The sequence below is a fragment of the Rhineura floridana genome, chromosome 3 (assembly GCF_030035675.1).
Source record: "Rhineura floridana isolate rRhiFlo1 chromosome 3, rRhiFlo1.hap2, whole genome shotgun sequence".
Taxonomy (NCBI): Eukaryota; Metazoa; Chordata; class Lepidosauria; order Squamata; family Rhineuridae; genus Rhineura; species Rhineura floridana.
The window spans coordinates 19649387-19676286 of NC_084482.1; the positions used below are offsets into that span (position 1 = coordinate 19649387).

Below are 26900 nucleotides of genomic sequence, written 5' to 3' on the forward strand. Positions count from 1 at the left end.
AAAGTTGGTGGCAGCTTGATGGCATTGGCCTCCAGCTCCCATCAGCCCCAGCCAACATGGCCAATGGTCAGGCATGATGGGAGTTGCAGTCCAGCAACTTCTGAACGGCCCCAGGTTCCCTACCCAACCTTTAGGAAGAAGGAACGCACCGAATCCGGGCCTCATCTTCGAAGACTGGCTAAAGTCCCAAACGCTGGGACCTGCCTGAGATGCACCAGGTTCCTGTTTTTGGCAAATGCACCTGCGCTCTGTCGCTCTCTCTGCTGTGTGGCACGCGGTGTTCTAGTTAGGAAGGGCGGGTGCATGATTCTGCCTTAGGGCTATGCGGGCGCCCCGTGTGTGTGTGTGTGTGCACGTGCTGGACTAGCTGGCCGGGCCCTTTTGATCTCTCTTTTCCTCCGCTGTGGCTCCGTGCGATTTCCCTTCCCCCACCCCGCAGGAAGGAGGGGAAAGCGCGGCTGACCCTAGCGAGCGCGGGGCTGGGACGCCCGAGGCAGGAGGAACAGCGGAGGAGCCACCCGGAAAGGGGGAGTGGAGCCATGAAACCGAGAACGAGACTGGAGAAGTATCGAAGCGGCTCGTCCGGACGGAGGGAGAAAAAGGCAAGCGAGCGAGGTTAGATGAGAGGCAAAAAAAGGGGGGGGGAATAAAGACGGCCAAAGGAAGGAGAAGGAATAAAAAGGACCGAATAGAAACTGGCCGCTGTGGGAGGAAGAAAAATTTCCCTGTATTCGCTGTTCTGATCCTCGCTATCTACCAATCTATCTGCGGGAAGGCAACCTGTAGTGGCTTGAAAGGGAGGGGCTAGGATCCAGTATTGGGATCCAATAGCTCCGGGGTTGGGATCCAGTCGCCCCGGGAAGATGGGATGAGGGGCTGGGACGCCAGGACGCCTGGGTTTCTAGCCGATGGGAAGGCAGCGAGATCTCCCGGTCATCGGGGGAGCGGTGGAAGAAGGTGGGGTCCAGGCTTTGCGCCTGGAGAGACTAGAGGCGCCGACTGCTGCCCGTGGGACCCGTGGCGGGATGGCGTTCACGCCCGTGGGTGTGGGCACTGGAACCGCACCCGAACTGAACAGCTGCTTCCCGGCTCCAGCTGCCCCCGGATGGGGAGGGGAAAACCTCGCCCAGGCGAGGCTTTAGCGGGCCGTGGAGAGAGAGAAGGGGCAGGTAGATGAGGAGGGAGGGAAGAGGGACACCAGCCGAGGGAAGGAACGGGAGGGGATCCCTGGCTGCGACGGTAAGCCTGGCTTCAGAAAGGGCAGAGAGGCCGACGAGATGTGGGAAGAGGGAAGGGCATGTATGCATGCACGCTCCATTCTGTGCATCTGGGAGCTCGGACTCCTCGGACCGGTGAAAGGAGGTCTAGTTAGCGTGGGAGGGTGCGAGCGGTGCTCCAGCATAAGCTGCGGAAAGCGGCTGGGGATCGGGGATCGAGGGGGGGAGGGAAGCGGAGTGTTCAAGGAAGAAGCCAGACAGCCCGAATACTCTTGGGTTCAATGTAGCCTTGCCAGCCTTGCCTCCCCTCGGCCCATCACCTGTGTTTTTCATTGCGGCTCGGCGGGCGGGGATTCAGCTGAGAATGCGCTCTGCCGTTGCGCCATCTCCATGGTGGACCTATTGAATTTTGGTCTGTCATCCCAGCGCGACAGTTTCTGGCAGGACTTCTCTCGGGGAGGGAAAAAAGTTGGCAGTCTTAGTGTGGTCCCTGTTAGAAATGGTTTTGTGTTTGTGTGTGTGCATGTTTTGAACTGAGTTGCATGTCCAGCTGCAGAAGGGATTGATGCTGTCAGTGGGAGGAAGAAACTGTGGAAGGCTTCAGCTCCTTGCTTCTGTCAGACCTGTGTTCCTTTTCCTCCTCACAAGTTCATATCCAACAAGCCTGTGGAAATTGATTGGGGGGGGGCAGGATGTAGATGACATGGCTTGAGCTGAATGAAGGGAGGAAGCTCCTGTCAGGAGCTCTGCTCAAATGACAGCCTCTTTACCTGTTGTGCCCCCTTTAAAAAAAATGCCATAGGGAGGCCATGATTTGACTCATATTGGGGGAGGGGAGTCGGGGGAGGGGAGTCAGGGGAGGGGGGGAAGAGCCTCTTATTCCCCCCCCCATCATTCAAGCAGTGGACAGGAGAAAGTTGGGAAAGGGTTACTGCTTCCCCATCCCCAGTTACTAACTTTCTTTTTTTCCAGAGCCTTCCTCCTCATGCTTCCCTGGCAGGGCCATGAGGGAGAGTGTGGCATCCAGCCAAAGTAGAGAGCAGCCCAGTACCCAGCCCTGTCAGAGCTCAGCATGGCTCCAGTGAGCCCCAGTGTGAATACTTGCCTCTTTGCTGCCTGCCTATGCCTTTGGAGAGGGTAAGTGGTGGGATGGGGTGGGGGGAAGCTGCCAAAGAAGATTCTGAACTTTGGCATAACCAGCCTTATTTGGGGATGCTGAAAGACCACATTTACAACAGATAGCAGCGCTATGTGTATGTGGGGCTAATGAGGGCCCAGGTGTGGAAGGGCATCTGTCTGCCCAGTGGGCATCATACACGCTTCTCCATTACTGCATCACCACCTCACACATAGCCAGGAGTGTGCTGAGGACCGCTTGTACAGCTGTAGCCGCTCCCCGTTTGTCCCAAATTTCCCACTGGATTTTATATGTTTGCGAGCGTGATGCCTGGATTTTCCAGGAAAGCTGCGAGTAGAGGGTTAAAACTGAGGGAAGCTGGAGGCAGCACTCCTGGGGCACATTTCTGAAGATTGCTTCAGATGAGTTAATTACGGCCTAGCATACACTGTAAATGCCCATGCACAATCAGGGTGGCTAGAGAATGGTCGGATTTGGTGTGGGTGGAGTAGAGATTGTTTGTGATTATGAGCTGGTTAGCACATAACAGCCAAGCCAATGAATGTGCAAGTGTGTGGGCTCCACTTGGCTTCTCCTCTGCTCCTACTCCTGCTGTGCTGGTGTGAGCTAAGCCATGGTTTGGCTTAGCATGTTGTCCGAGCTCAGGCTCTCAATTTGTCTCTTCCAGACAAACCACCAGCTGTAAAGACAAGAACAAATCATGCTTACAGCTTGTGGTTTGTCGGGAGTGAGACAAACCACAATCCCAGGTTTGGACAATATGCTAAACCAAACCATTGATTAGCTCGCAGCAGTGCAGCAGCAGAAACAGAGGAGGAGCAGAGCGACCACAATTTCCTCTCTGAGAGCTCACATGTTTGTGCATGTGCATTATGGGCAAACCAGCTCTGTCACTGTATACGCACAAACTAAGTTGCTTCAGATTAATCCGCAGCAAGACTTGTGTGCCTTGTGGGTTTTTAATATGCAACTAGATGCTAGCCTTAGCTAGAGATGATACCTACTCTGGCTAAAATAGATGTTGTAGCAGTGTTGCACAAGCTTGTCAGACTTCAATTCCCATGAGCCTCAGCCAGCATAGCCGATGGTCAGGGATGATGGGAGTTGTGGTACAGCAACATCTGGAGGACCACACATTCCCCAAAACTGAAGCAGCCTAAGGGACGCAGCATACCTCAGTGGTGGGGTACATGGCTTTGCATATATTAGGCCCCTCCCAGGATCAGTCCCTGGTATCTCCAGTCAAACGATCTGAGGAGGCAAAGTTCAGAAAGAGCCCTAGGATAGGGATTGGGAAATTGTCACCCTCCAGGTGTTCTTAGACCCCTTTCAGCCCCAGCCAGCATGGCCAATGTTCAGAGATGATGGGAACTGTTGTTCAGTAATGTGTGGAGGGCCACACCTTCCCATCCCTGCCCTAGAGAGCCACTACCAGTCACAGTAAACAGAACTGGGTTAGATGGACCAATGATATTATTCAGTGTAAAGCAGCTTCATATATTCAAGTTGCCATTCTGAAGATAAAAAAGAGAAAAAGAATGTGTTAGGTCTGCCTGTGCTTCAGAGGTGGCATGGAAGGTTCTGTTTTTACTCTCTTCTAACTTTCAAGGGCCAAATGTTATTTAAGGCTAGAAGGGGAATTAGTAACATGTGCACTTGGTCACCTATGGGTAATTTTTTATTCATCATAGATGACCAGGCAAATGGCTAAGGTGCTGGAAAGAGTCTTAAGCTGCACAAGTGGACCCATATACATGGGATGAGATTCCCTTTCTCTGTGAGGGTAGTCCTATTGGATTTTTCCCATCTTCGCCACATGATGTAGAGATCACCACCAATTTCGATGGCTTTAAATGAGGATTAGACAAATTCAGGGAGGATAAGGCTATCGTTGGCTCCTAGCAATCATGGCTGTATTACCTCCAGTGTCAGAGGCAGGGCGCCTGTGAATACCAGTTGCTGGGGAACACAAGCGGGAGAGTGCCATTGCACTCATATTCTGCTTGTGGGCTTCCCAGAGGATCTGGCCGACCATTGTGGGAACAAAATGCTGGACTAGATAGGCCTTTGATCGGATTCAGCAGGCCTCTTATGCTGCTACATTCAAATGCTTTGAGGATGCTTCTTCATAAAGGGAGATGGTACTGTGGCTCTTTGGAAACAAACTGGTTCACAGTGGCTTGCATTTCTGTAGCCTTGTTTTATCAGATGCATATGGGCACTCAGGGCTGTGTTCACACTAACACGCCAGCATGTCTGCATAACGTGTACTTTTGTGTAACATGCCAGGAGTGCCTGGCTTCTTGGGAGGTGTGTCATTGGCACGTTGTGTAACATGGGTGGAAGTGTTTATATATTCCCAGAGTGGCTTGGGAGCAGCCACAGCAGAGTCAGCAACCATATGCCATTATAGGTGATATGTAAAGCAGGGGTGGGGAACCTGAGGCCCTCCAGTTGTTGGGCTCCAGTTCCCGTTGTCCTGACCATTGGCCATGCTGGCTGGGACTGATGGGAACTGAGGTCTAATAACATCTGGAGGGCCCACAGGTTCCCCACCCTGATGTAACGTGACCCTGAGAATTTTTTGTTTTTTTAGGAGTAGGCTCTTATCTGTTGGTGATCACCACAGGCCACAACTAGCCATTCACAGCACAATCCTCAGCATGTTTACTCAGATATAAATCCCACTTAATGTAACAGAGCTTATTGCCAAGTAGGAGTGCAGAGCGTTATTGCAGCCATGCAACACAACCCTGTGCCCCTTAACTCTTCAGTAAATCCCACTGTGTCTAATGGGACTCAACCTCCAAGTTGCAGTCCCTTGTGCACTTAACCTGAGGACAAGCCTCACTGAACACAGTGGGACTTTCTTCCGAGTAAACGTGTAGGGTTGCAGGTCAGTCTCAAAGCTGCAGTAGCGCTTCTTGTCGTCTTGCTGGTATAAATGAAGGAAGGATTCACATGATTAAAAGAGTGTCCCTCTGAGCATCACAAACTGGATGCATGCATCAATTGGCCACAGCTGTAAGTGGGGAGAATGCTCTATCATAGTCCACTCCTCTATTTCTGTGACATGTCATGTGCCCTTAGGGGCTGGTTTGGTCATCGTACGATAAGAGTGGCAGAGCGTCTGCTTTGCACGCAGAACGTCTTAGGTTCAATCCCTGACATCTCCACATAGGGCTGGGGGAGAACCCTGTCTGAAATCATGGAGAACTGCTGCCAGTCAGTGTAGGCAGTACTGAGCTAGATGGACCAGTGCCCACTTCTGGAAAGTTTCTTCACCATGGGGTTTGTTGTGAACAGTGCTTGCTGTTCATGTGGGATGATGTTCTGGGGAAGGGGCGTGTGTGATAGGAGGGGCTGACCCCTGTGCCAGACACAGAGCAATTAGCTCAAGCTGTACATGAAACTTCCATAAGGATGTCCCATCTCCAGCAGGTGGTTGCTATGGCGATGCCTTCTCATCAGGAAGCTTGGCTCTATTTCCTTGTCCCACATCAACATGTCTGTGTCTGCCACTGCCCGGGTTATTCCTGTTCCTCCCTCTGTTGCCACGAGACACCCTGTTTTAGATCTGGGAGGAGCTCCCCTCCTTTTGTCATGGGAACACCTCCCCTCCTCTCTCCCCCCCTCCAACCCCCACCCCAAGCACCCCCCCTCTTTGGGTGCTGAGCCGCAGGGTGATGCTTTTGATCTTCAGCCTGGCTTTCATCTGGTGCGGGGGGGGGGCGCAGGCAGGGAATTTCCCCCTGGAAACTCACCCACCCAGGTGCGCTGATCTCTCCCTCAGGCGATGGAGCCAGGACTGGATTGCCACAAGGGTTTTGCACGACCCTGCACACGTGCATGATCAAATGTGTTGGCCCCAACTCTGTGTGGGAAATGGGGCCTATCAGGTTAAACAAAAATATAGGACCCCTGCGTCCTAGTCATTCCCTCTCCCACCCCCACCTTCTCTGAGAATGGAATGAAATCTAGAGGTTTTAGGGCAGGAGCCAAGGGCTTGGGGCAGGGGGGGGCTCCATGTGTCTGGGAAGAGAGAGGGGTCTAATGGGTCAGAGAGCGGGTGGGGGATGAAATATATAATTCAATATAAAGAAAAAATAAGAATTCAGTTTTGTTCCCAGTTCTGTGTTGGAAGTTAAGTACATATCTGAATGGGGTGAAAATGTATGGGAAGGGCAGAGATTCTTAAGATCTGGGGGAATAGATACAGAGATGGTGGTGCCATCAAATTTCTGGTGGTGTGCATAGAATCTCTGCACACAAGCCTCTCCCCTGGCTCCACCCATAAGCCCCTCCCTCTTTCAGAACTCTCTCACCCTGCACCTGTGCAAAGACACATTGATCTGCAATTTCCTGCTGGGTGTCAGGTTCCCATCTGATCCAGATCATGGAGAGACCTCTTTGGAGCAGCACATCGCACTCCACTCACCAGTGAAGACACGGAGAAGCCCATACCAATCCAAAGGCAGCCTATTAGAGCCCCATTTCAGAGATGCCTCACCTGGGGTTCCCAGTGACCTCAACCTGAGCCCTGCCTTGATCCCTGATTCTTTTCTGCCGTCTTTCAGGCCTTGGGAGCAAAGGAAGGCCGGGAACTCGATGGGAAGGCCAAAGTTGCAGGAATAGTGTCTGTTTGGCTGCTGCCAGACAACTCTATTGGCAAAAGTATCCTTGGGAAGAAGGATTTACTCAGGAGAATAATCCAGCAGAGGACCTGGTAGAGGCAGTGACTATATAAGATCTTCAGTCTTCTCTGGACCTTTCCTGGGTTGATAGCTCACTTTGGAGCTCCTTAATGGTCCAGGCTGCATAAACACAACACATATAAAGCACATTACGTCCCTCAAAGAATCCTGGAAACTGTAGTTTACCTCTCACAGAGCTACCATTCCCAACACCCTTAAGAAACTACAGTTCCCAGGATTCTTTGGGCAAAGTCATGTGCTTTAAATGTGTGGTGTTTACGCACCCTCAGTCTCTTTGCTCCAGTTACATTGTTGGGTCTGGCTCCAGTGTCCATGCCTTAGTAATGGACAGGGTTGGACTATTTGTAGACTGATTAGTTCTCCCAGGCTCGTGTAGCTGATTTTGTCTAACCAGGACAATTGTAGCGTGCCCCATGCTCCTGATGGTTAGGTGTAATTTTACCTAAGAGGGTACCCAGATCTCAAGCTGGAGTCACCATTCTTTAACATTCTGTTTTGTCCACTGTTGTTCATTGCTGTCTGCTGTGATCTAGAGATCAGGTGGTAAGTAGCTTGTTTGCTTCTGCCATTCTCTCTCTTGGCTGCAAAAGTCAACGTCCCGCTTTACTTTCATTTTTCTCTTGTAGGACCCTGGGCCATGACTTCCTAGGGCCAAAGATGCTGGCTGAACCTGTACTTTCTCCCAACACTGTGTGCATGACCCTCCCCTGGCTGAGCCGGCGCCAACTCGGACTCTGCACACGCAGCCCAGAAGCAATGGCTTCAGCTCTACAGGGAATTCACCTTGCCATCCATGAATGCCAGCATCAGCTGCAAGAGAGGCGTTGGGATTGCTCTGACTTGAGCAGCAGCAGTGGCACCATGCTTCTCAACAGCGCTATTCTGAAGAGAGGTGAGGGGAAGGTTGAAAGGATACCTGCAATGTGATTTGGCGCTTTCCTCATCTCTTACTGGAGTCTACAGGCAATAACTTGGGCCCCATCTGCATTAAAGCAGAATCATACCACTTTAAATAGTCATGACTTCCCCCAAAGAATCCTGGGAGCTGTAGTTTGTGAAGGGTGCTGAGAGCGGTGAGGAGCCCCATGTTCTCCTCACAGAACAACAATTCTCAGTAGCTTAACAGTAAATCCCTCTTCCCAGGGAACTCTGGCAATTGTAGCTCTATGAAGGGAAAAAGGGTCTCCTAACAGCTCTTAGCACCCTTCACAAACTACAGTTCTGAGGATTCTTTGGGAGAAGCCATTCCTGTTTAAAGTGGTATGGTACTGCTTTAAAGTATAGTGCAGATGGGGCCTTGATTCATGCCTTGCTATTGTTGCTGCATCCTCCCTCACCTCTCCACTATCGCTCCCTCTAATAGCCAATCAGTACCCCCCCCGCATGCCAACAGAAATGGAGCCAAAACACAGCCACTGAAAATTGAGGGAAAGCCAAACAGGATCTCTCTGTTGCTTGACAGGTCTCAGGGCCAAACAGGATGGGCAGGAAAGGACCACAAGGCCCAAGCAGCTTCAATGTTAATTCCCAAACAGTGTGCCATGAAAACATTGCTGGCATGCCATGAAATATAAATGAATTAAATATGAAAGGCTTGTTGAGCTAAAAGAACCCAATCACAGAAGAGCCTGCCTGCTGCATCTCTACATGATTCATCAGTCAGCATCTACTATGAGTTGTAGTTCTGCTGCATTTCTGCATTGGCTATATTTGTATCATGTAATTACTCCCAATGTCAGAGTTACAGCAAAATTCCTCATCCTTCAAGGAGGTTGCCCACTGCAGCTCTGCATGAGTCACCTCTCTGGGGTTGCCTCCTTCAGATCGGGAGGCATGACGACAGATTTACTGACATGTGGAAGACAAAGGTCAGCAGGCTGCTCTGGGGGATGCATAATTTGAGCCTACGAGAGCCTTCTAGTATGTAATTCATTTCTTTCTTGTGACACACCAGCAGTTCTGTCCTAGTGTGCTCTGACTATAAAAGGGGAGGTGGAGTGCTGCAGCTATCAGAAGTTTGGGAAACAACTGAGCTACAGCATTCATTTCAGGAGGAGACTGGGGTGCAGTTTTGATTGTTCACCAGTTGAATAATGACTGTGGGCTAAAAGTCAGGGATTCCAGGGGTTTCCCTCTGATTTGTTTGGCATTGTTCTTCCTAGTTCCAAATTAAGGCAGGGAATCAGTAGCAGGAGGAAATCCCTTTACCTGGTCCACTTTGGGCTAAACTGCCTGCTAAGAATTCTCTCTTCCTTGAGTCTGGATTTCTTTATTAAATTTCTGCCTTGCCGTTCCTCCTAAAGGAGCCCAGGGTGGCAAGTCAGTTATTCTCTGGTCAGGATTAACAATAAATGCACTTTAAGGTAAGATCCTCCGTGGCGCAGAGTGGTAAGCGGCGGTAAAGCAGCCGAAAGCTCTGCTCACACCCGGAGTTCGATTCCAACAGAAGGAGGAAGTCGAATCTCTGGTAAAAGGGGTTGAGGTCCACTCAGCCTTCCATCCATCCGTGGTCGGTAAAATGAGTGCCCGGCATATGCTGGGGGGTAAAGAAAGGCCGGGAAAGGAACTGGCAATCCCACCCCATATATACGGTCTGCCTAGTAAACATTGCAAGACATCACTCTAAGAGTCAGAAACGACTCACACTACAAGTGCGGGGACACCTTCACCTTTCTTTAAGGTAAGAGTAGGCAGGGATGGTAGGTAGAGGGCAGGGCTGCCCTAAACATTTTGCTGCAGGAAGCAAAGGACAAGAAGGCACCACCCTCTCCCCCCACCCCCCGTCCACATGTCAAAGCTGACCAGACTGGCAGATGAATCTTATTTCAACACTTATGATTGGACATACACAATCCTGTCCCACACCGGAGGGCAGCAGGTAGTATAAGTGCGGGAAGTGGAGCAGAGCAGGATGCACGGCAGACACAGTTCTGTCCTCCAACACCGTGCTGTCACTCTCCAGCCCCACCCCTCCACATCCTGCACCTGAGGTGCCTGCCTCCCTCTGCCTAATGGTAGAGCCGGCCTTGGCAGTGGGTGGTTTCTCAAGGCTTAGCTAAGGGCTGGTGCCGGGAGTTAGCATCTTGGGACAGCTGCCAAGGCCTCCGCGTAGGAATAGGCGAATCTCTTGACCTACTGCCACCGAACAGCCACAGCAACCATATTTGGTGGTCGTGTTTTATACATGATTGGACTTGTACACCACTTGGAGAATTTCTCTGAGCAAATGGCTTATACATTTGCTAAATAAATAATAAATACATAACCAGCTGCCCACCCTCTGACAAGGGGCACCCCTCAGGGGGTTGGGCCTGGTCCTTCCTGCCAGCGGTTGCTCGTTTGTCTGCCCAGCTCTTATTCCTTCGGGCGCACTTGTTGTTAAGCCTGACCTGAAGCGCAATAGCTGGCCACCGGTCCTCAGTGAAGGGATAAGGTGTAGCGGATGGCTTAGCCAAAACTGGGTTAGGGAAAGGGATCTCCTCTTCCTTTTGATTTCCTGAGTTAAGTTGGCACTAGGAATACCCGCTTCTTGTTTCTGTGTGGCACCTGATGCTCCTAGCTGCCATTGCTGCTTGCCGACTCAGGTTTATTTATTTATTTATTTATTGCACTTGTATACCGCCCCATAGCCGAAGCTCTCTGGGCGGTTTACAGCAATCAAAAACATTAAAACAAATACACAATTTAAAAAACATATTTTAAAAACAATTTAAAACACAATTTTAAAATTCAAAACAATATAAAAGCAATTTAAAAACACATGCTAAAATGCCTGGGAGAAGAGGAAAGTCTTGACCTGGCGCCGAAAAGATAACAGTGTTGGCACCAGGTGCACCTCGTCAGAGAGATCATTTCATAATTTGGGGGCCACCACTGAGAAGGCCCTCTCCCTTGTTGCCATTCTCCGAGCTTCCCTTGGAGTAAGCACCCAGAGGAGGGCCTTTGATCTTGAACGTAGTGTATGGGTGGGTTCGTGTCGGGAGAGGCGTTCCATCAGGTATTGTGGTCTCAAGCTGTGTAAGGCTTTATAGGTCAAAACCAGCACCTTGAATTGAGCTTGGAAACATACAGGCAGCCAATGCAAGCGGGCCAGAATCGGTTTTATATGTTCGGACCGTCTGGTCCCTGTAACAATCTGGCCGCTGCATTTTGCACAAGCTGCAGTTTCCGAACCGTCTTGAAAGGCAGCCCCACATAGAGTGCATTGCAGTAATCTAATTTGGAGGTTACCAGAGCATGGACAACTGAAGCCAGGTTATCCCTGTCCAGATAGGGACGTAGTTGGGCCAGAAGGCACTCCGTGCCACCGAGGCTACCTGAGCCTCAAGTGACAGAGATGGTTCTAGGAGAACTCCCAGGCTACGAACCTGCTCCTTCAGTGGGAGTGCAACCCCATCCAGGACAGGTTGGACATCCACCATCCATTCAGAAGAACCACCCGCTAACAGCATCTCAGTCTTGTCTGGATTGAGCCTCAGTTTATTAGCCCTCATCCAGTCCATTGTCGCAGCCAGGCACCGGTTCAGCACATTGACAGCCTCACTTGAAGTAGATGAAAAGGAGAAATAGAGCTGCATGTCATCAGCATACTGATGGCAACACACTCCAAAGCTCTGGATGACCGCACCCAACGGTTTCATGTAGATGTTGAACAGCATGGGGGACAGAACTGACCCCTGTGGAACCCCATACTGGAGAGTCCAGGGTGCCGAGCAATGTTCGCCAAGCACCACCTTCTGGAGGCGACCTGCCAAGTAGGAGTGGAACCACTGCCATGCAGTCCCTCCCACTCCCAACTCAGCCAGACTTCCCAGAAGGATACCATGGTCGATGGTATTGAAAGCCACTGAGAGATCAAGGAGAATCAACGAAGTCACACTACCCATGTCTCTCTCCCGGCAAAGGTCATCATACAGGGCGACCAAGGCTGTTTCCATGCCAAAGCCAGGCCTGAAACCCGACTGAAATGGATCCAGATAATCGGTCTCATCCAAGAGTGTCTGGAGCTGGCCACTCGTTCCAGGACCTTGCCCAGGAATGGAACATTTGCTACCGGCCTATAGTTATTAAGATTTTCTGGGCTCAGGGAGGGCCTCTTCAGGAGTGGTCTCACTACTGCCTCTTTCAGGCAGCCAGGGACCACCCCCTCTCGCAGAGAGGTTGATGGGCGACTGGCAACAGCAAACAGTATATGATGCTGATACCTGCCTTCTCTGCCTGTGCAGCCAATGGGGAGGAGTGGGTAGTAGGCAGCTTGGGAGGGGCATCTGCATCCATCATGCCAAGCCCTCTCCCCGCGTACTTACCTGCCCTGCCTGCCTGACTTCGCACACACCACCCCTGGCTCTCTCCCCTGGAGCCTACCGCAGGCATCTTTCTCTGGTTGCATGTATGGTCGCCAACACCTGACCCTAGAGGCGAGTTGGCAGAGAGCTCCTTTCTTTTGTCATCTGGATCTCTTTTTATTAATTTGCCTTTGAAGGAACCAGTTCTAAATTTAAACCCAAGATCAAAGCAAAGCCCCTGGGCAGGCAAGAGCCAGAGCAAGCTTCAACCCAAGCACCTGGGCTGAGCTGTTGCCTGATGTGTCCTGTCATGAGGAGGCTGGTGAGGTTTGACCCAGTTCACAGGTATTCAGGCAGCATCAGATGGGATAATGAAGGGGGGAAATGTGGATTTGGCAGATCAAGGAAGAAAGGGAATGTGTAATTTGGGATTAGTGGATATTGGGGGTTGGGTGAGACAAAAGGTTAATCTTTACTACAAAACAAACCTCTATTGGTTTTAAGAAAGCAGGATCTAAGATCCCTTCCAGCTGATCTGTTTAATTATTATTCAGCCTGATTTGTTGAGCTGTTTAATGAGCATTCATCCTGATTTGTTTGCGAGGATACTGCATCAAGCGTTATCCCACAGTTTCCAGTGTATTTTCCCATCACTTTTATTAGAAAAAGTTCAGTCTTTGTGGGAAGCAGGTTTGTTTCACAGGAGCTCCACACCACATTTACATGTGCAGCCTAAATTTGCCAGGATGTGATTGAATCCTACCCGAGAACAGTGACAGTCTAGACGCGTCCTAAGACTACAGTCCACACTTGACAATCCCATTGAACTCTATGGGCCTGTGTAGACATTTACAGGATTGCACTGTAAAAGATCATAGCAATACTATGGGCTTGCTTAATAGTAATTCCCTTTCCCCAGGGAACCTTGGAAGTTGTAGTTCTGCAAGGGGGCAGGTAGGGATCTTTCAACACCTATTTATTTATTTATTATTTGATTTATATTCCACCCTTCCTCCTAGCAGGAGCCCAGGGCGGCAAACAGAAGTGCTAAAAACACATCAAAATATCATAAAAAAGAGACCCTAAAATACACCAAAACAAAACAACTTTAAAAACATTTTTTTTAAAATAGCTTTAAAAACATTTTTTTAAACAGTTAAAAAACACATTGTTTTAAAAAATATATATTAAAAAGCAGTTCCAACACAGAGGCAGACTGGGATAGGTCTCAACTTAAAAGGCCTGTTGAAAGAGGAAAGGTCTTCAAAAGGTGCAGAAAAGGTAACAGAGATGGCACCTGTCTAATATTTAAGGGGAAGGAATTCCACAGGGTAGGTGCTGCCACACTAAAGGTCTGTTTCCTATATTGTGCAGAACGAACCTCCTGATAAGATGGTATCTGCTGGAGGTCCTCACCTGCAGATGGCAGTGATCAACTGGGTATATAAGGGGTAAGACAGTCTTTCAGGTATCCTGGTCCCAAGCTGTATAGGGCTTTGTACACCAAAACTAGAACCTTGAACTTGGCCTGGTAGCAAATGGGCAGCCCGTGCAATTCTTTCAGGTCACCTGCTCTATCTACTGGGAACTCCCTGAGGAATTCCATCACCCCTGCAGGGAAGGATCAGAGCCATAAGTTAAATTTCACCAAGAAGTGACCTGACCATGACAATGGGGTGACATCCACCCCCACATCCCCAGACTACCCCTTCCTCCATCTGGAACAAAAACCAATTCGAGGGCGTACCCTGCCCTATGTGTTGGGCTATTGACAACTTGAGACAAGTCCTGAGCTGGAACACTAGAGGCAGCCACCGCATGGAAATTGAAATCACCCAGTACTACGGCCTCCACCAGCTCAGTCAGAGTAGCTGCCAGGCAGCAGGGTGGACGGTACACCAGCAGCAACCCTAGTTTACTGTCTCCTAGGCCTGACACCAGGTGCAGGCCCTCACAGCCAGCTCCAAGACAGAGTGGTTTCCTGGTGACAGAGATGGAAGTTCTGTAGACCACAGCAACTCCTCCCCCCCCCCCGGTCCCTGCAGCCTGTGCTGGTGTTGCACTGAGTATCCAGGTGGGCAAAGCTGGGTCAGATCAACTCCTCCCAGCTCACCCACCCAGGTCTCCTAAACACCTAAACAAACTTTGGTTCTTTGGGGAAGCCATGACAATTAAACTGGCATAGATACAAGTCTGTTTTAGGTTGTGGCTCTCAATAGTTCACTTGCAACCCTTTTTAATTTAAAATTGTTAGATACTTTAAAGGAGCGTCTATGGTGGGAACAGTTTTAAAATCAGCATATTAGTTGCTAAAAAGGTAGTCACTCAGTCCACAACCAGTTTACTCTCAGCCCAACCCAATTAAAAAACCCTTTGTGGTGGTCTGAAAATACTTTTTTGGCACCCTGCCCAGGGAAGGGCACTTTCTCATTATGGGTAGCTGCTGACGTTCTAACTTGGCATACGGATTGCATTGCTAAGATGATGTTCTCAGCTGATCTAAGCATTGCTCAATATGTACTGTGAACTCAGTGCACAAGCACAGCATTTAAAACTTAAAAGCTCTGCTTTCTGCAGATGACCTGTTTATTGAGCATTCATCCTGATTTGCTTGCAGGGAAGTTAGATGATGTTGCATCAGTGCAAGCGTTATCCCACACTTTCCAGTGCATCTTCCTGTCACTTTCCTTAATGCAAAAAGTACAATCTTTTAGGAAAATGTGTTTGTGGTGCAAGACTTCCCAATCAACTATAAATGCACAACCTGAATTTGCCAGTTTGACTGAATCCATCCTCAAACTAGCAACAGTCTGGAAGCGCTCTTTGGTTGAAAAAGCAAGCTCTTAGCCCTCAGGTCTGTGAAGACAAAGTCAAAACTGGGTGGGTAATACTAGTGGAAACCCCAGATGCTGGACAATGAGGGATCGAGCAGGAATTCCAGTGGCTGAAGGAGGAGTGCCCTGCATAGTTGTTGTTTTCCTTCCCATGAATAGCAGATGTGAAAAAAAAGCATGAGAAATAAGCAATTATGTGCACCAGTGCTTGATTTTATTTATACCAGATGCAGAATTTAGTTCTCCTTGGCCCACATTTTGGATTACCTTAGTCCTGGATTTGTGTGCCTATATATCTGTGTGCAGGGTTGTGGTGGTGGTAGTGCAGAGTACAAGCAGTCCTGATTTCAGAGGTAACAGCAGGACACGAGATGAGCCAATCCCTTTGCTGGAAAGCATTTTCAGTGCTGGAGCCCCAGGGATGGAGTGCTCTCCCCAGAGAGGCTCACCTGGCTGGCACCTATGTTAGGATCTTTTTAATGCCAGGTGAAGACCTTATTCTCTCTGGCATTTTATTTATTTTATTTATTTATATATTCAATTTGTATCCTGCCCTTCCTCCCAGCAGGAGCCCAGGGCGGCAAACACAGCACTAAAACACTTGTAAAACATCATAAAAACAGATCTTAAAATACATTAAAACAAACAGCATTAAAAACATTTTAAAAAACAACCATAAAAGGTTAAAAACATTATTAAAAAACATATTAAACAATTCTGACACAGATGCAGACTGGGATAGGTCTCAACTTAAAAGGCCTGTTGAAAGAGGAAAGGTCTTCAAAAGGTGCAGAAAAGGTAACAGAGATGGCACCTGTCTAATATTTAAGGGGAAGGAATTCCACAGGGTAGGTGCCGCCACACTAAAGGTCTGTTTCCTATATTGTGCAGAACGAATCTCCTGATAAGATGGTATCTGCAGGAGGCGAGGCCCTCACCTGCAGAGCGCAGTGATCGACTGGGCATATAAGGGATAAGACAGTCTTTCAGGTATCCTGGTCCCAAGCTGTATAGGGCTTTGTATACCAAAACTAGAACCTTGAACTTGGCCCAGTAGCAAATGGGCAGCCAGTACAATTCTTTCAGTAGTGGGGTGACATGTTGGCGATACCGTGCTCCAGTGAGCAGTCTTGCCATTGCATTTTGCACCAGCTGCAGCTTCTGGACCAACCTCAAGGGCATCCCCACATAGAGTGCATTACAGTAATCCAATGTGGAGGTTACCAGTGCGTGGACAACAGTGGTCAGGCTATCCTGGTCCAGAAATGGCCGCAGCTGTCTCACCAGCCGAAGCTGGTAAAAGGCACTCCTAGCCACGGAGGTCACCTGGGCCTCTAGCGACAAAGATGCATCCAGGAGCACCCCCAGGCTACGGACCTACTCTTTAAGAGGGAGTACAGCCCCATCCAAAGCAGGCAACTGACCAATTATTCGAACTCGGGAACCACCAACCCACAGCGCCTCCATCTTGCTAGGATTCAGGCTCAGTTTATTGGCCCTCATCCAGCCCACCACCAAGTCCAGGCAGCAGTCCAGGGCTTGCATGGCCTCTCCCGATTCAGATGTTACAGAGAAACAGAGCTGAGTATCGTCAGCATACTGCTGACACCTCGCCCCAAAGCTCCTGATGACTGCTCCCAAGGGCTTCATATAGATATTAAACAGCATGGGGGACAAGATGGTACCCTGCGGCACCCCACAGCACAACTGCCAGGGGGGCAAAAGACAGTCACCCAATGCTATTCTCTGAGAGCGACCCTGGAGATAGGATCGGAACCACTGTAAAATAGTGCCTTCAATACCCATCTCACCAAGTTGGCCCAGAAGGATGCCATGGTCAATGGTATCAAAAGCAGCTGAGAGATCAAGTAAGAATAACAGGGACGCACTTCCCCTGTCCTTCTCCTGGTAAAGGTCATCCATCAGGGCGACCAAGGCCGATTCAGTCCCATAACTAGGCCTGAACCCAGACTGGGATGGGTCAAGATAATCTGTTTCATCCAAGAGTACTTGCAGTTGCTGCACCACAACCCTCTCAATCACCTTCCCTAAAAAGGGGGTATTTGCAACCGGTCGGTAGTTGTCACAAACCAATGGGTCCAGGGTGGGCTTTTTCAGGAGTGGTTGAATCACCGCCTCTTTCAAGGTGGCTGGAACCACTCCCTCTCGCAATGCTGCATTGACCACACCCTGGATCCATTTGGTCAGACCCCCCTGGCAAGGTTTAATAAGCCCAGAAGGGCAAGGTTTGAGACGACACGTTGCTGGCCGCATCATTGCAAGCACCTTGTCCACGTCATCAGGCCGCATCAACTGAAACCGTTCCCAAGAAGCTGCAGCAGACGTTGCACTGGACTCCTCATTGGGGACTACAGTAGATGTGGATGGGGCATCAAGACTGCTACAGGGGCGAGCAACCCTCAAAGTTCCTTGCAAACAATTAACAGTGGGCCTCTGAAGGGTCTAAAACTCCATTTCCTAGAGTTGATGTCAACAGACCCCTGACAGTACAAAAAAGCTCCACCAGACGGCTACTTGAGGATGCGATGGAGGCAGAGAAGTGGATCTTCTTTGCCGCCCTCACCACCACACAGTAGGCACGGTTATGATGTTTTACTCATGCCCGATCAGCCTCACAGCACATCTTTCACCACTTGCTCTCTAGCCATCATCCAGCCTGTTTCATTGCCCTTAGCTCACTGGTGTACCAAGGTGCAAACCGGGCTCCACAATGCCAGAGAGGGCGCTCGGGGGCAACTGTGTCGAGAGCCCAATGTGCCTCGCTGTTCCACAGCGTGACAAGGGCTTCAACAGGGTCACCTGCTCTATCTACTGGGAACTCCCCCAGGGCATTCAGGAATCCAGTGGATTCCATTAGGCTTCAGGGGCGGACCATCTTAATCTGACCACCACCCCTGCAAGGAAGGATCAGAGTCATAAGTCTAAACTTCACCAGGAAGTGATCTGACCATGACAATGGGGTGATATCCACCCCCGCTATCTCCAGACCATCTGGAGAAAAACCAAGTTGAGAGTGTGCGCTGCCCTATGTGTTGGGCCAGTAACAAGTTGAGACAGCCCCATGGTCTTCATGGAGGCCATGAAGTCCCAAGCCGGAAGGCAGAGGCAGCCTCAGCATGGACATTGAAATCACCCAGCACTATCATTCTGGGCTGCTCCAGCCACAGCCGAGATGACCACCACCAGCTTGGTCAGAGAAGCTGCCAGGCAGCAGGGTGGATGGTACATCAGCAGCAACCCTAGTTTACTGTCTCCTCGGCCCAACACCAGGTGCAGGCCTTCACAGCCAGCTCCAAGACAGAGTGGTTTCCTGGTGACAGAGATGGAAGTTCTGTAGACCACAGCAACTCCTCCCCTCCGCCGTCAAGGCAGCCTGTGCTGGTGCTGCACCGAGTATCCAGGTGGGCAAAGCTGGGTCAGATCAACTCCTCCAAGCTCACCCACCCAGGTCTTGGTAATACACACCAAATCGGCACCTTCATCGACAGTCAAGTAATGGATGAGAGTGGTCTTATTATGTACCGATCTGGCGTTAAACAACAACACACACAGGCCAGTGGGCACAGCAGATGAGCAACGAGGAATCAATCCATGAGAGGAGTGGCAGCAAGGAACAAGGCGCAGATAGCCTTGCCTTCGCCTTCTCGGGTAATTCACCACCTCCCCATGGTTATATTTCCCTCTGCCCGTAATCACTGAAATTGGGGTGGCATCACCCATGTTCCTCCATACCAAGACTCCTCCTAAGAACCTAATATGGGCCCAACACGAGCCCACCAACAAAGACTGCCTGAGTGAATTATCCCAGTAGGCCTCTGCGAGGATTGGGAACAGTCACACCCATTCAAACTTTTTCACACAGGGCCCATCTACTCCCCCTCCTGCCTCACACCCAGGGAGGGCCAGCCTTCTGCCAGTTACAGACTCTCACTCTGAAGGCATCTGGCGACTTTCTCCTCTCATTCAGATCACTGCACGGGCTCCCACCCTGTGCAGGAACTACACATGCACCACACGCCCTCCCCACCACCAATCTCCTCTAGACTGGTTTAACAGAGAACAAATTAAAAGAAAATACAAGAAAAAGTATTTCCCGCCTTGTTGTGGTTTCCTGCTTTTTTTTTATCCCGTGCTGCTTCATATGGTTCTATTTATTACGATAATTTTGTGCCGAGTGCATGTTGTTGCTTTTAAATTGGCAGACAAGTTGATTGGGAGGTATATCAATGCCAAAAATAAATCAATAAAAATGACTGTTGGGCACCCCCCTCCCCAAGTGTTCAGGGCTAGACATATATCTAGACACCATCTTAAACATTCTTGTTTTTTTCTGGCTTAGTGATTTGAACTCTCTTCCAGATACATCTCTTACTCCCCTTCTTCCTTCCTGTGTGTCTGCATAGGCTTCCGGGAAAGTGCCTTTGCCTTCTCGCTGCTGGCAGCTGGTGTGACCCATGCCGTGGCCACAGCTTGTAGCCTTGGGGAGCTGCAGAGCTGTGGCTGTGGCAGACAAGGCACCGAGAACCAAAAGCTGAAGCTCAGCCAGCTGCAGACTCTGAGCCAGGGCAAGACCTCCTTGTGGGGGGAGCCTGGCCCCCAGGACACCTGGGAGTGGGGGGGCTGCAGTGCAGACTTTGACTATGCCCAGAGATTTGCCCGGCATTTCTTGGACCCTCGAGAAAAACCACGCGATGCTCATGCACGGATGCAGCTCCACAGCCATCGTGTGGGCAGAAAGGTAGGTGGCATCACTGGGGCAGGAGTTTGGGGGACGGGAGTGCTAAGAACGGTATCTGGTGTAACGAAAGAGCTGGGCTGAGGTTATCAGGGAGACAGGGCTTGCCCACATTTGAGCACTGTTTAGCTGTTAATCCACATTTTCCCCATTCAAATTAGACCAGAGTAGTCCATACCCACACATATTTGAATTTGTATATGAGGAGCTACTTTGGTCTTTCCCATTCGTACCAGCAGATGTTCCCTCTTGTGTTTGATGCTGACTTCTAATATGATGATTCTGTTAAGCTGATTAAGTACCAACAAGTCATGCCCAAATAACTGTGCAAGTACTTAAAAAAAAAAAATCCCCACCCAAGAAGTGTGCGAAAGCACACAGTCAGGCAATTGTAAATTTGTGCAGTTTTTTGGTTTTGTGCAAATCTGAGGTTTCAAAAGAAAAAATATATAAAAGGCTAAGCTCCTGACATGCCCTTACTGGCAGGCTGGAAAAGAAATGAAAGCATTTGAAAATTCTCAGCGAACACTTTTCATATTTCTGCCCAATATATCTGATGTAGAAATTTTTTATGTGGTTTGCTTGTGCAGGTTTCTGGTTTTGTGAAAATTTTAGGGATCAAAAGGGGGAAAAAAAATCTCCATTCTGGAGCGTCCCAGAACTAGTTACAACCACAGCCGGAAAAGAAATGAAAGCACAGAGGAAGTAGTGGGCTGGAAAGGGGAGTAGCAGAAAGTGTCAATTGATCTGCCCACCCCAAAACTGAAACAAATTGTCTGCAACCCTGAGTGAGTGGTTTGGAGCCCAATTTCCTCAAAGTATTGGATTATCCCTGTAAACCCAAATTTACAGGGGAAAACATTGAGACTGAGGTTGCTTGAGGAGAACGTCATGTGGACTACACAAATAGGAACACAAATAGCTGCAAATACACAGTAAACTCCAGTGTGAAAAAGCCCAGAGTCACCTACAGGGCTGGATTTTGGAAGGGCTAAGCACAATTTCACATTGACAGCAGGAAGCAGGCAAGTACATAATCTGATATGCAGTGGAGTATTTGGCATCCTCAAGAGTTTCTAGCTTTCATGATCATGGAGAAAAGTTGGAGGATCAAGTAGGGAGATAATATTAAGCACTAACACAGGGATGGGGAATCTCCAACCATTGTTAGCCAAGCCACACCCTCCTGCCCTACACCTGTTATAAGATGTCAAGTGTGTGGCTCATAAAGATGTAGCTGGGCCAAAGGGGTTTTGCAGGCATCACCAATCAGTTGATTGGTGGCAACTGCAAAGTCCTGTGTGGCCTCGCCCACTTGTCAAACTTGGTCATGGGGGTGGGCCTGTGGGAGATGTAAACTGGATCTAGTTCCCCATCCCTGCATTAACACCTTGCACCTGTATTCCCAAACTGTTTGTTAAGGCACTGTAGTGTGCAGCAAGAAACAAGTCAGTGACATAATTCATGATACTTGCGATCCCAAATTATGTATCCACAGGGAAGGCTACCTACTGTGGTGCTTTATGTTTCAGTTTCAGCCCTTCTCTTTCCAGTCTGACACTCCTTTGGGGCAAATAATTCTGCTGTATCTCTGCACTGGGTATGACTGAATTATTCAATTACTCCCAGTACAGAGATTCAGCAGCATTACCTATCTGTGCCTCTTTGCATGAACTACTGCTTGCTTGGAGCAGTGGCTTGGAGCAGAAATGCAGGGGGTGGATCCTCTAAGTGCAGGCTCTTCTCACTCTTATGCTTGTGTAAACTAAACCTTTTTACATGTGAGAGTGAAGTGTACCTCAAATTCTTAATTCAGAAAACAGTATGCCTTTGTTATCTGAGGTTTATCAAACAAAATTACAGACTATTTTTCACCTAAAACCATTAAGCTCAGCAGCACTCAAACTTGGGAATGTTCTGAAAATTCAAATCAGGAAACTAGGGATTCAGGTGTTTTTCCATGTGTTGTATTTAAGTATCCAAATCTGAGTTAGAAGAATTTGCTTTCAGGATTTTTCCCAGATTTGTTCCTTCTCTCCTTATAGACACTTGGTGGGCACTAGGTGGCTGTAGTGTGCAGCAGCTTGGCATAGGTTAGGTAAAGGTCAGAGTTACACAGTGTGAGCTTCTGATACTAAACTGAAACACACTGTGTGGGTGCGAATAGGAGCATTTCTCTATTCCTGTGTGCATGTAGTGAATACCACATATGTCTGACATTGGCATCCAGTTCAGTTTAATACTGGAAGTGCTGGTAAGGATTGAGGCTCCTTGGATCTTGGTACTGCATTCATGGAGTCACAGACAGACAGACAGCTATCATAGTATGGTACCTCTCCTGCATGTAACTGACAAAGGATTGACTAAAGAAGTTGAAGAAAGTTGGATAAAACTTTAAAAAAACAACACAAGTTTTGCTTTTCCTTTAGCTATGTTTAGGGTGGTTAGTGCTCTCAATTTGAAAGGCATAGCTGCTAAATTAGTATGTAAACCTCCAAAATAATACTTCATTTTCAGTTATGTTCAAGCCTTAAATTGTATTTCATAACCATGTGAGAAAAGCACAATATTTTTCAGGATAATCATACACAGACATTGCTGGATAACACGTTACCTTGAAAGGCAAGCCCTGATGTTTTTTTCACCAATTAAACCTCTCTCCCAGAAGGCTTAGAATTACATAGAAATTTGATGTTTTATTACTGATCAGTTCTCTCTTGAACAGCCCACTCCTCTCCTGCTAGTTAAGGGGGCTTATTGATGGTTTCTTGGTTGGGGGCCCCAAAATCTGCAAATCCTTCCCGAACCTCCCTTCTTCCTTTGCAACAGCTGGATTTTCTCTGCAGCACCAAAAAAGGGGAACAGTACATGCATCCTCCCAACCTTTTAAAATAACCCACCACTCCAAAAGAAGTAGGGTTCACACAGTCATACATCAGAGAAGGAAACTCGCTGCTCTTTGTCCCTTTAAATATATATATATATATATATATATTGTTGCATAACGTTCCAACACTGAGGTGTTGTACATAGAGCCTGAAGATTTTTATTTTTCAGAAAATTAAATGGATGATGCTAACAGCAGGAGAAAATTTATGCTATATGGCAGGCAGGGATTCTCCACCTATGGGAAATAATTCATTTTCCAATATAGAAAACATCATGTGCTTTGGGTGCCTGGAAGATGCAGTAATCCCACAACAGAAATGCAGGTCAATTGTGTGACTGTGCACACTATGGGAGAACAAATGCAGTTATATTTTGCAGACAATTGATCAAAAGGGAGGCAGTCCTGGCATATTTCCACTATAAACTTTTTAAAAATAGTAGTTTAACCACCCAAGCTTCCCCAAAGATTCCTGAGCATTGCAGTTTGGTGAGAGTGCTGAAGATCCTCTGTCAGAGATCATATCCTGCCTCCCTCAAGGAAAGACAGTTCCCTAAGGAGAGGGAATGACTAATTAAATCAGCTTAAGTCAGCCTTGTAAATAAAGCTCACAAAAGTGAGTAGCCTCCAAAAGTGCTTTGCTAGCCTGGGGCTAGCAGCTGGGGGCTAGCAGAGAAGAGAGGAAGAGCTCCGTCCCTCTTGGCAGCAGTCCACTGCATTTCTGTGCTGGGTGTGGAGGAAGGGCGGAACGCTCACTTGCCTGCATGGAATTCCGTGTGCTTGCCTGCGTGCAATTACTTGTAGCCTATGGCTGCCAGGCTAGCACTTAAATACAAGGCTGGTTTAACCCTAATGCAGACCGGACAAAAAAAATCACACTGGCTGACTTTAGGGTATATTTAGACCCTAATGAGATTTCTAATGGAAAGATGGGGTTACTTTGTCCCCCAGAGACCTTTTTCCTTTTTTGGTCACTACAAGTGTTTGACACTACCAAACCACCTTGAGCCAAAAAAACCCTTATTCAGAGGAGGTAGAATTTTTCTGAGCAGTATACATTGGCCCCTTTTCCATGCACATTGAGTAAACAACACAATTTCTGGAGTATTTTTGGACCCCAGTGGAGTTTTTTTTTTCTAGAAGAAAAGTGGTAAGTGGTAACTGGCTGAAATTTAGTGACATTGTATGAGTGACAGTTTGTGACAATGTTCCAGAAGAACAACCTTGTAGGTCTACTCATGTATAAATGACACAATAAAAGGCAGAAATTTGCTCTCAGGGCTTTTTGCTGAGGTATCTTTTGGCCCGCAGTGGTTGTTTTGTTTCCAGAAGGAACAATAAGTGGTAACTGGCTAAAATTTGGGGACATTGCACAGATTAAAATTTGTGACAATCCCTGTAAGTCTACTAATGTATAAATTACACAGTGAAAAGTGCACTTGAAGCTAAAAAGTGCCCCACAAGTCTGCATGAGGGTTAAGTCTCTACTCCTGCCTTGTGCAGCGCAGGGATATGTACACATTACAAACCTATGCTGATTTAACTGTTATGGTTGTGGTCTCCTCTCCCCTTGCCTGCTGCCCGCATGGAGTCCCTGGAGTTGTAGTTTTTGTAAGGCTGCTGAGATTTCATAGCTCTTGCCTGCTCACAAAATGACAGTTCCCACACTTCGCCCGTGGCAAAGCAACGACAGTGAAACAAATGCTCTTCTTCATGGGCAACCTCATGAGGAAGGCTGAGAAATGGTGACAGGCCCAAGGTCACCTCATGAGCCTGGGGACTGGAACCTGGGTTTCCCCAGACCTAACCCAAACTTCTTTCTAACCACTCCATCACACTGGCTGTTGCACATTCTAAAAACTGTGTGCACACTGTGTGTGCATGTGTGTAAATGGATAGATCAATATAGATATAAAAATAATTAAGCTGCCTGGGGGTTTTGGGAGGTGGGTTTGGATGAAAAATATTTCCAAGAGATGCCAAATTAGCATTTTATGAAGGTGAAGATTTCACTCAGCACATCTCATCATGGCAAGGTGATTTTTCACCTGACAGGCTGTCTCCTTTTTGGGCCATCTTAACTCGAAGCACAGAACAGGGGTGGAAAGCCAATTCCCTGCAGCAGGGAGTTCCCTCATTCTTCTGCAGCTAACGCATCCTTCTTATCCCTTCCTCCCTTGGCAGGCGGTTTCAGAGCTGGGCCAGCGAAGGTGTAAATGTCATGGCCCCTCAGGGAGCTGCCAGTTCCGGACATGCTGGTTGGCAGCACCTGATTTCCGGCATGTGGGCTCTAACTTGAAGAAACGAATGGACCACGCCATACTCTTGCGGCCGCATAACAGCAACTCGGGGGCCTTCCGGCCACGACTGCACAGGTCCCGTCTAGCCCAGCACCTCATCTTCTACGAACCCTCGCCTGACTTTTGTGAGCCTGACTCAAGCCTGGGCTCACCAGGCACCCATGGCCGCTCTTGCACAAAGGGCAGCTCTCAGCCAGATGGCTGCAGCAGCCTGTGCTGCGGCCGTGGCCACAATGTGCTGCAGGAGGTGCAAGTCCAGCGTTGTCATTGCCGCTTCCACTGGTGCTGCCACGTGCAGTGCGAGGAGTGCCCTGCCATGGAGTGGGTGAGCATCTGCAAATGAATGAGGTGAGGCATTGCCCCTCCAGAGACCTCGTATGTCGGCTGGGTCAGCCTGGCTGCGCCACAAGGGTCCAGTGACAGCGTTGGGACAGCAGGCGCAGATGAGCAGCTTTTGAATGGCACCATGCTTCGGAAGGACCAGCGTCCCCAGAGACTCTGCCTTCTATGCAACATGTTTACTGTGATTCTGCTACACACTACGGAAGGCACTTGGTGACTTGATGTCTCCTAATCAGAGCTTGGAAAAGTTACTTGGAAAAGTTACATGCTGGCTGGGGCTGATGGGAGTTGTAGTTCAAAAAAGTAACTTTTCCAAGCTCTGCTCCTAATGTAACGACAGGGATGATTTGCTGCTGCAGAGTGGAATCACACTTACAAATGGATGGTGATGAGATGGAATTCTGTCCCCAGCATGGAAGCATGCCTAAAAAGCCTGTGGCCTTCTCTGGTCCTGTTTTCCCATGGTGGTGTTAGATGGCTGCCCTGTGTATAGTGTCTTGTTTTACAGTGAATTGCCATCTAAGAATTAGTGGGGTTGGGTGGGGGGAAGCCGGCATTAAATGCTGAAAGCTGTGTGTCCCATTGCTTTGTTCTCCACATACCTGTTGTAGGGCAGGGCGGGGGAAACAACTAATATTAGTGGCCAGAATCCTGATCTGGGCTAAACTCTCCAGGATGCAAGCTAGCGTGAGGCAGGGAGGACTTGCAAGACCCCAGCTGGGCTGCCATTGGTTCCAGAGCACCTATGCATCTAGTAAATGAGGACCGTTATGTGGAGAGCCCTGGGGGAGGCGGGCAGACAACATGCATAGGAAGGTCAGGCCTTCCTTGTAGGAGGCAAAATGTGTGGAGAGGTTTGGAACTGTTGCAGTTGCTTGGAGTAGTGGCAGCACCCGGCCTAAGAAAAGCAAAGTGACAGCAGAGTGTTTTACTGCAGGGCTAAATTATTATTTTGCTCTGTTACTGATCTGTGTTGGTAAAAGCCTTTAATATAGTGAATGGAGGAAAGGTGTAACATCTGCTCCCTTGCCTTATTTAGGGTAGCTGGATCTTTTCACTGGCAAATAATTGATTTATTTCATAGGCCTGTGTGTGTGCATGTGTAGAATGCATGTCAGCAGTAGCTGGGTCAACCCATATTGTTGCCCTCGGTAAAAATTAGTTATGCCTTTCCCCACCCTCACCCTTTGTTGTAGTGTGATTAAGAGTATGAGAGGTCTGGGGGTAAAAACAACACCACAAACTCTTTTGACAATCTTTTAACCTTGCACCCTCAGCTGGCTCTCTGGTAAAATGAGAATCTACGAAACCTAAATATCTGCTTACCCATATTGTGTAGCACAACAAGAATGCATTTAAGCACACAGATAGGCACATTAATGCAGTTAATAAAACAAACCAGTTCAATTGGAATTCAAAATATAAA

At 48.6% G+C, this 26900-nt stretch overlaps 1 protein-coding gene across 4 annotated transcripts; it reads left to right on the forward strand.

Moving 5' to 3' along the window:
• The first annotated feature begins 431 nt into the window (after positions 1-431).
• Positions 432-26900, forward strand: WNT10B (Wnt family member 10B). 4 transcript variants are annotated; one of them, XM_061614804.1, is made up of 5 exons: positions 432-615; positions 2190-2354; positions 7697-7962; positions 19614-19948; positions 25017-26900. In XM_061614804.1, the coding sequence occupies exons 2-5, from the start codon at positions 2290-2292 to the stop codon at positions 25473-25475; spliced, it is 1125 nt and encodes a 374-aa protein (XP_061470788.1). In that variant the 5' UTR covers positions 432-615; positions 2190-2289; the 3' UTR covers positions 25476-26900. The 4 variants fall into 4 exon arrangements, with proteins under 4 accessions (XP_061470788.1, XP_061470789.1, XP_061470790.1 ...); XM_061614805.1 differs by lacking the exon at positions 432-615 and adding an exon at positions 866-957; XM_061614806.1 differs by lacking the exon at positions 432-615 and adding an exon at positions 1032-1169.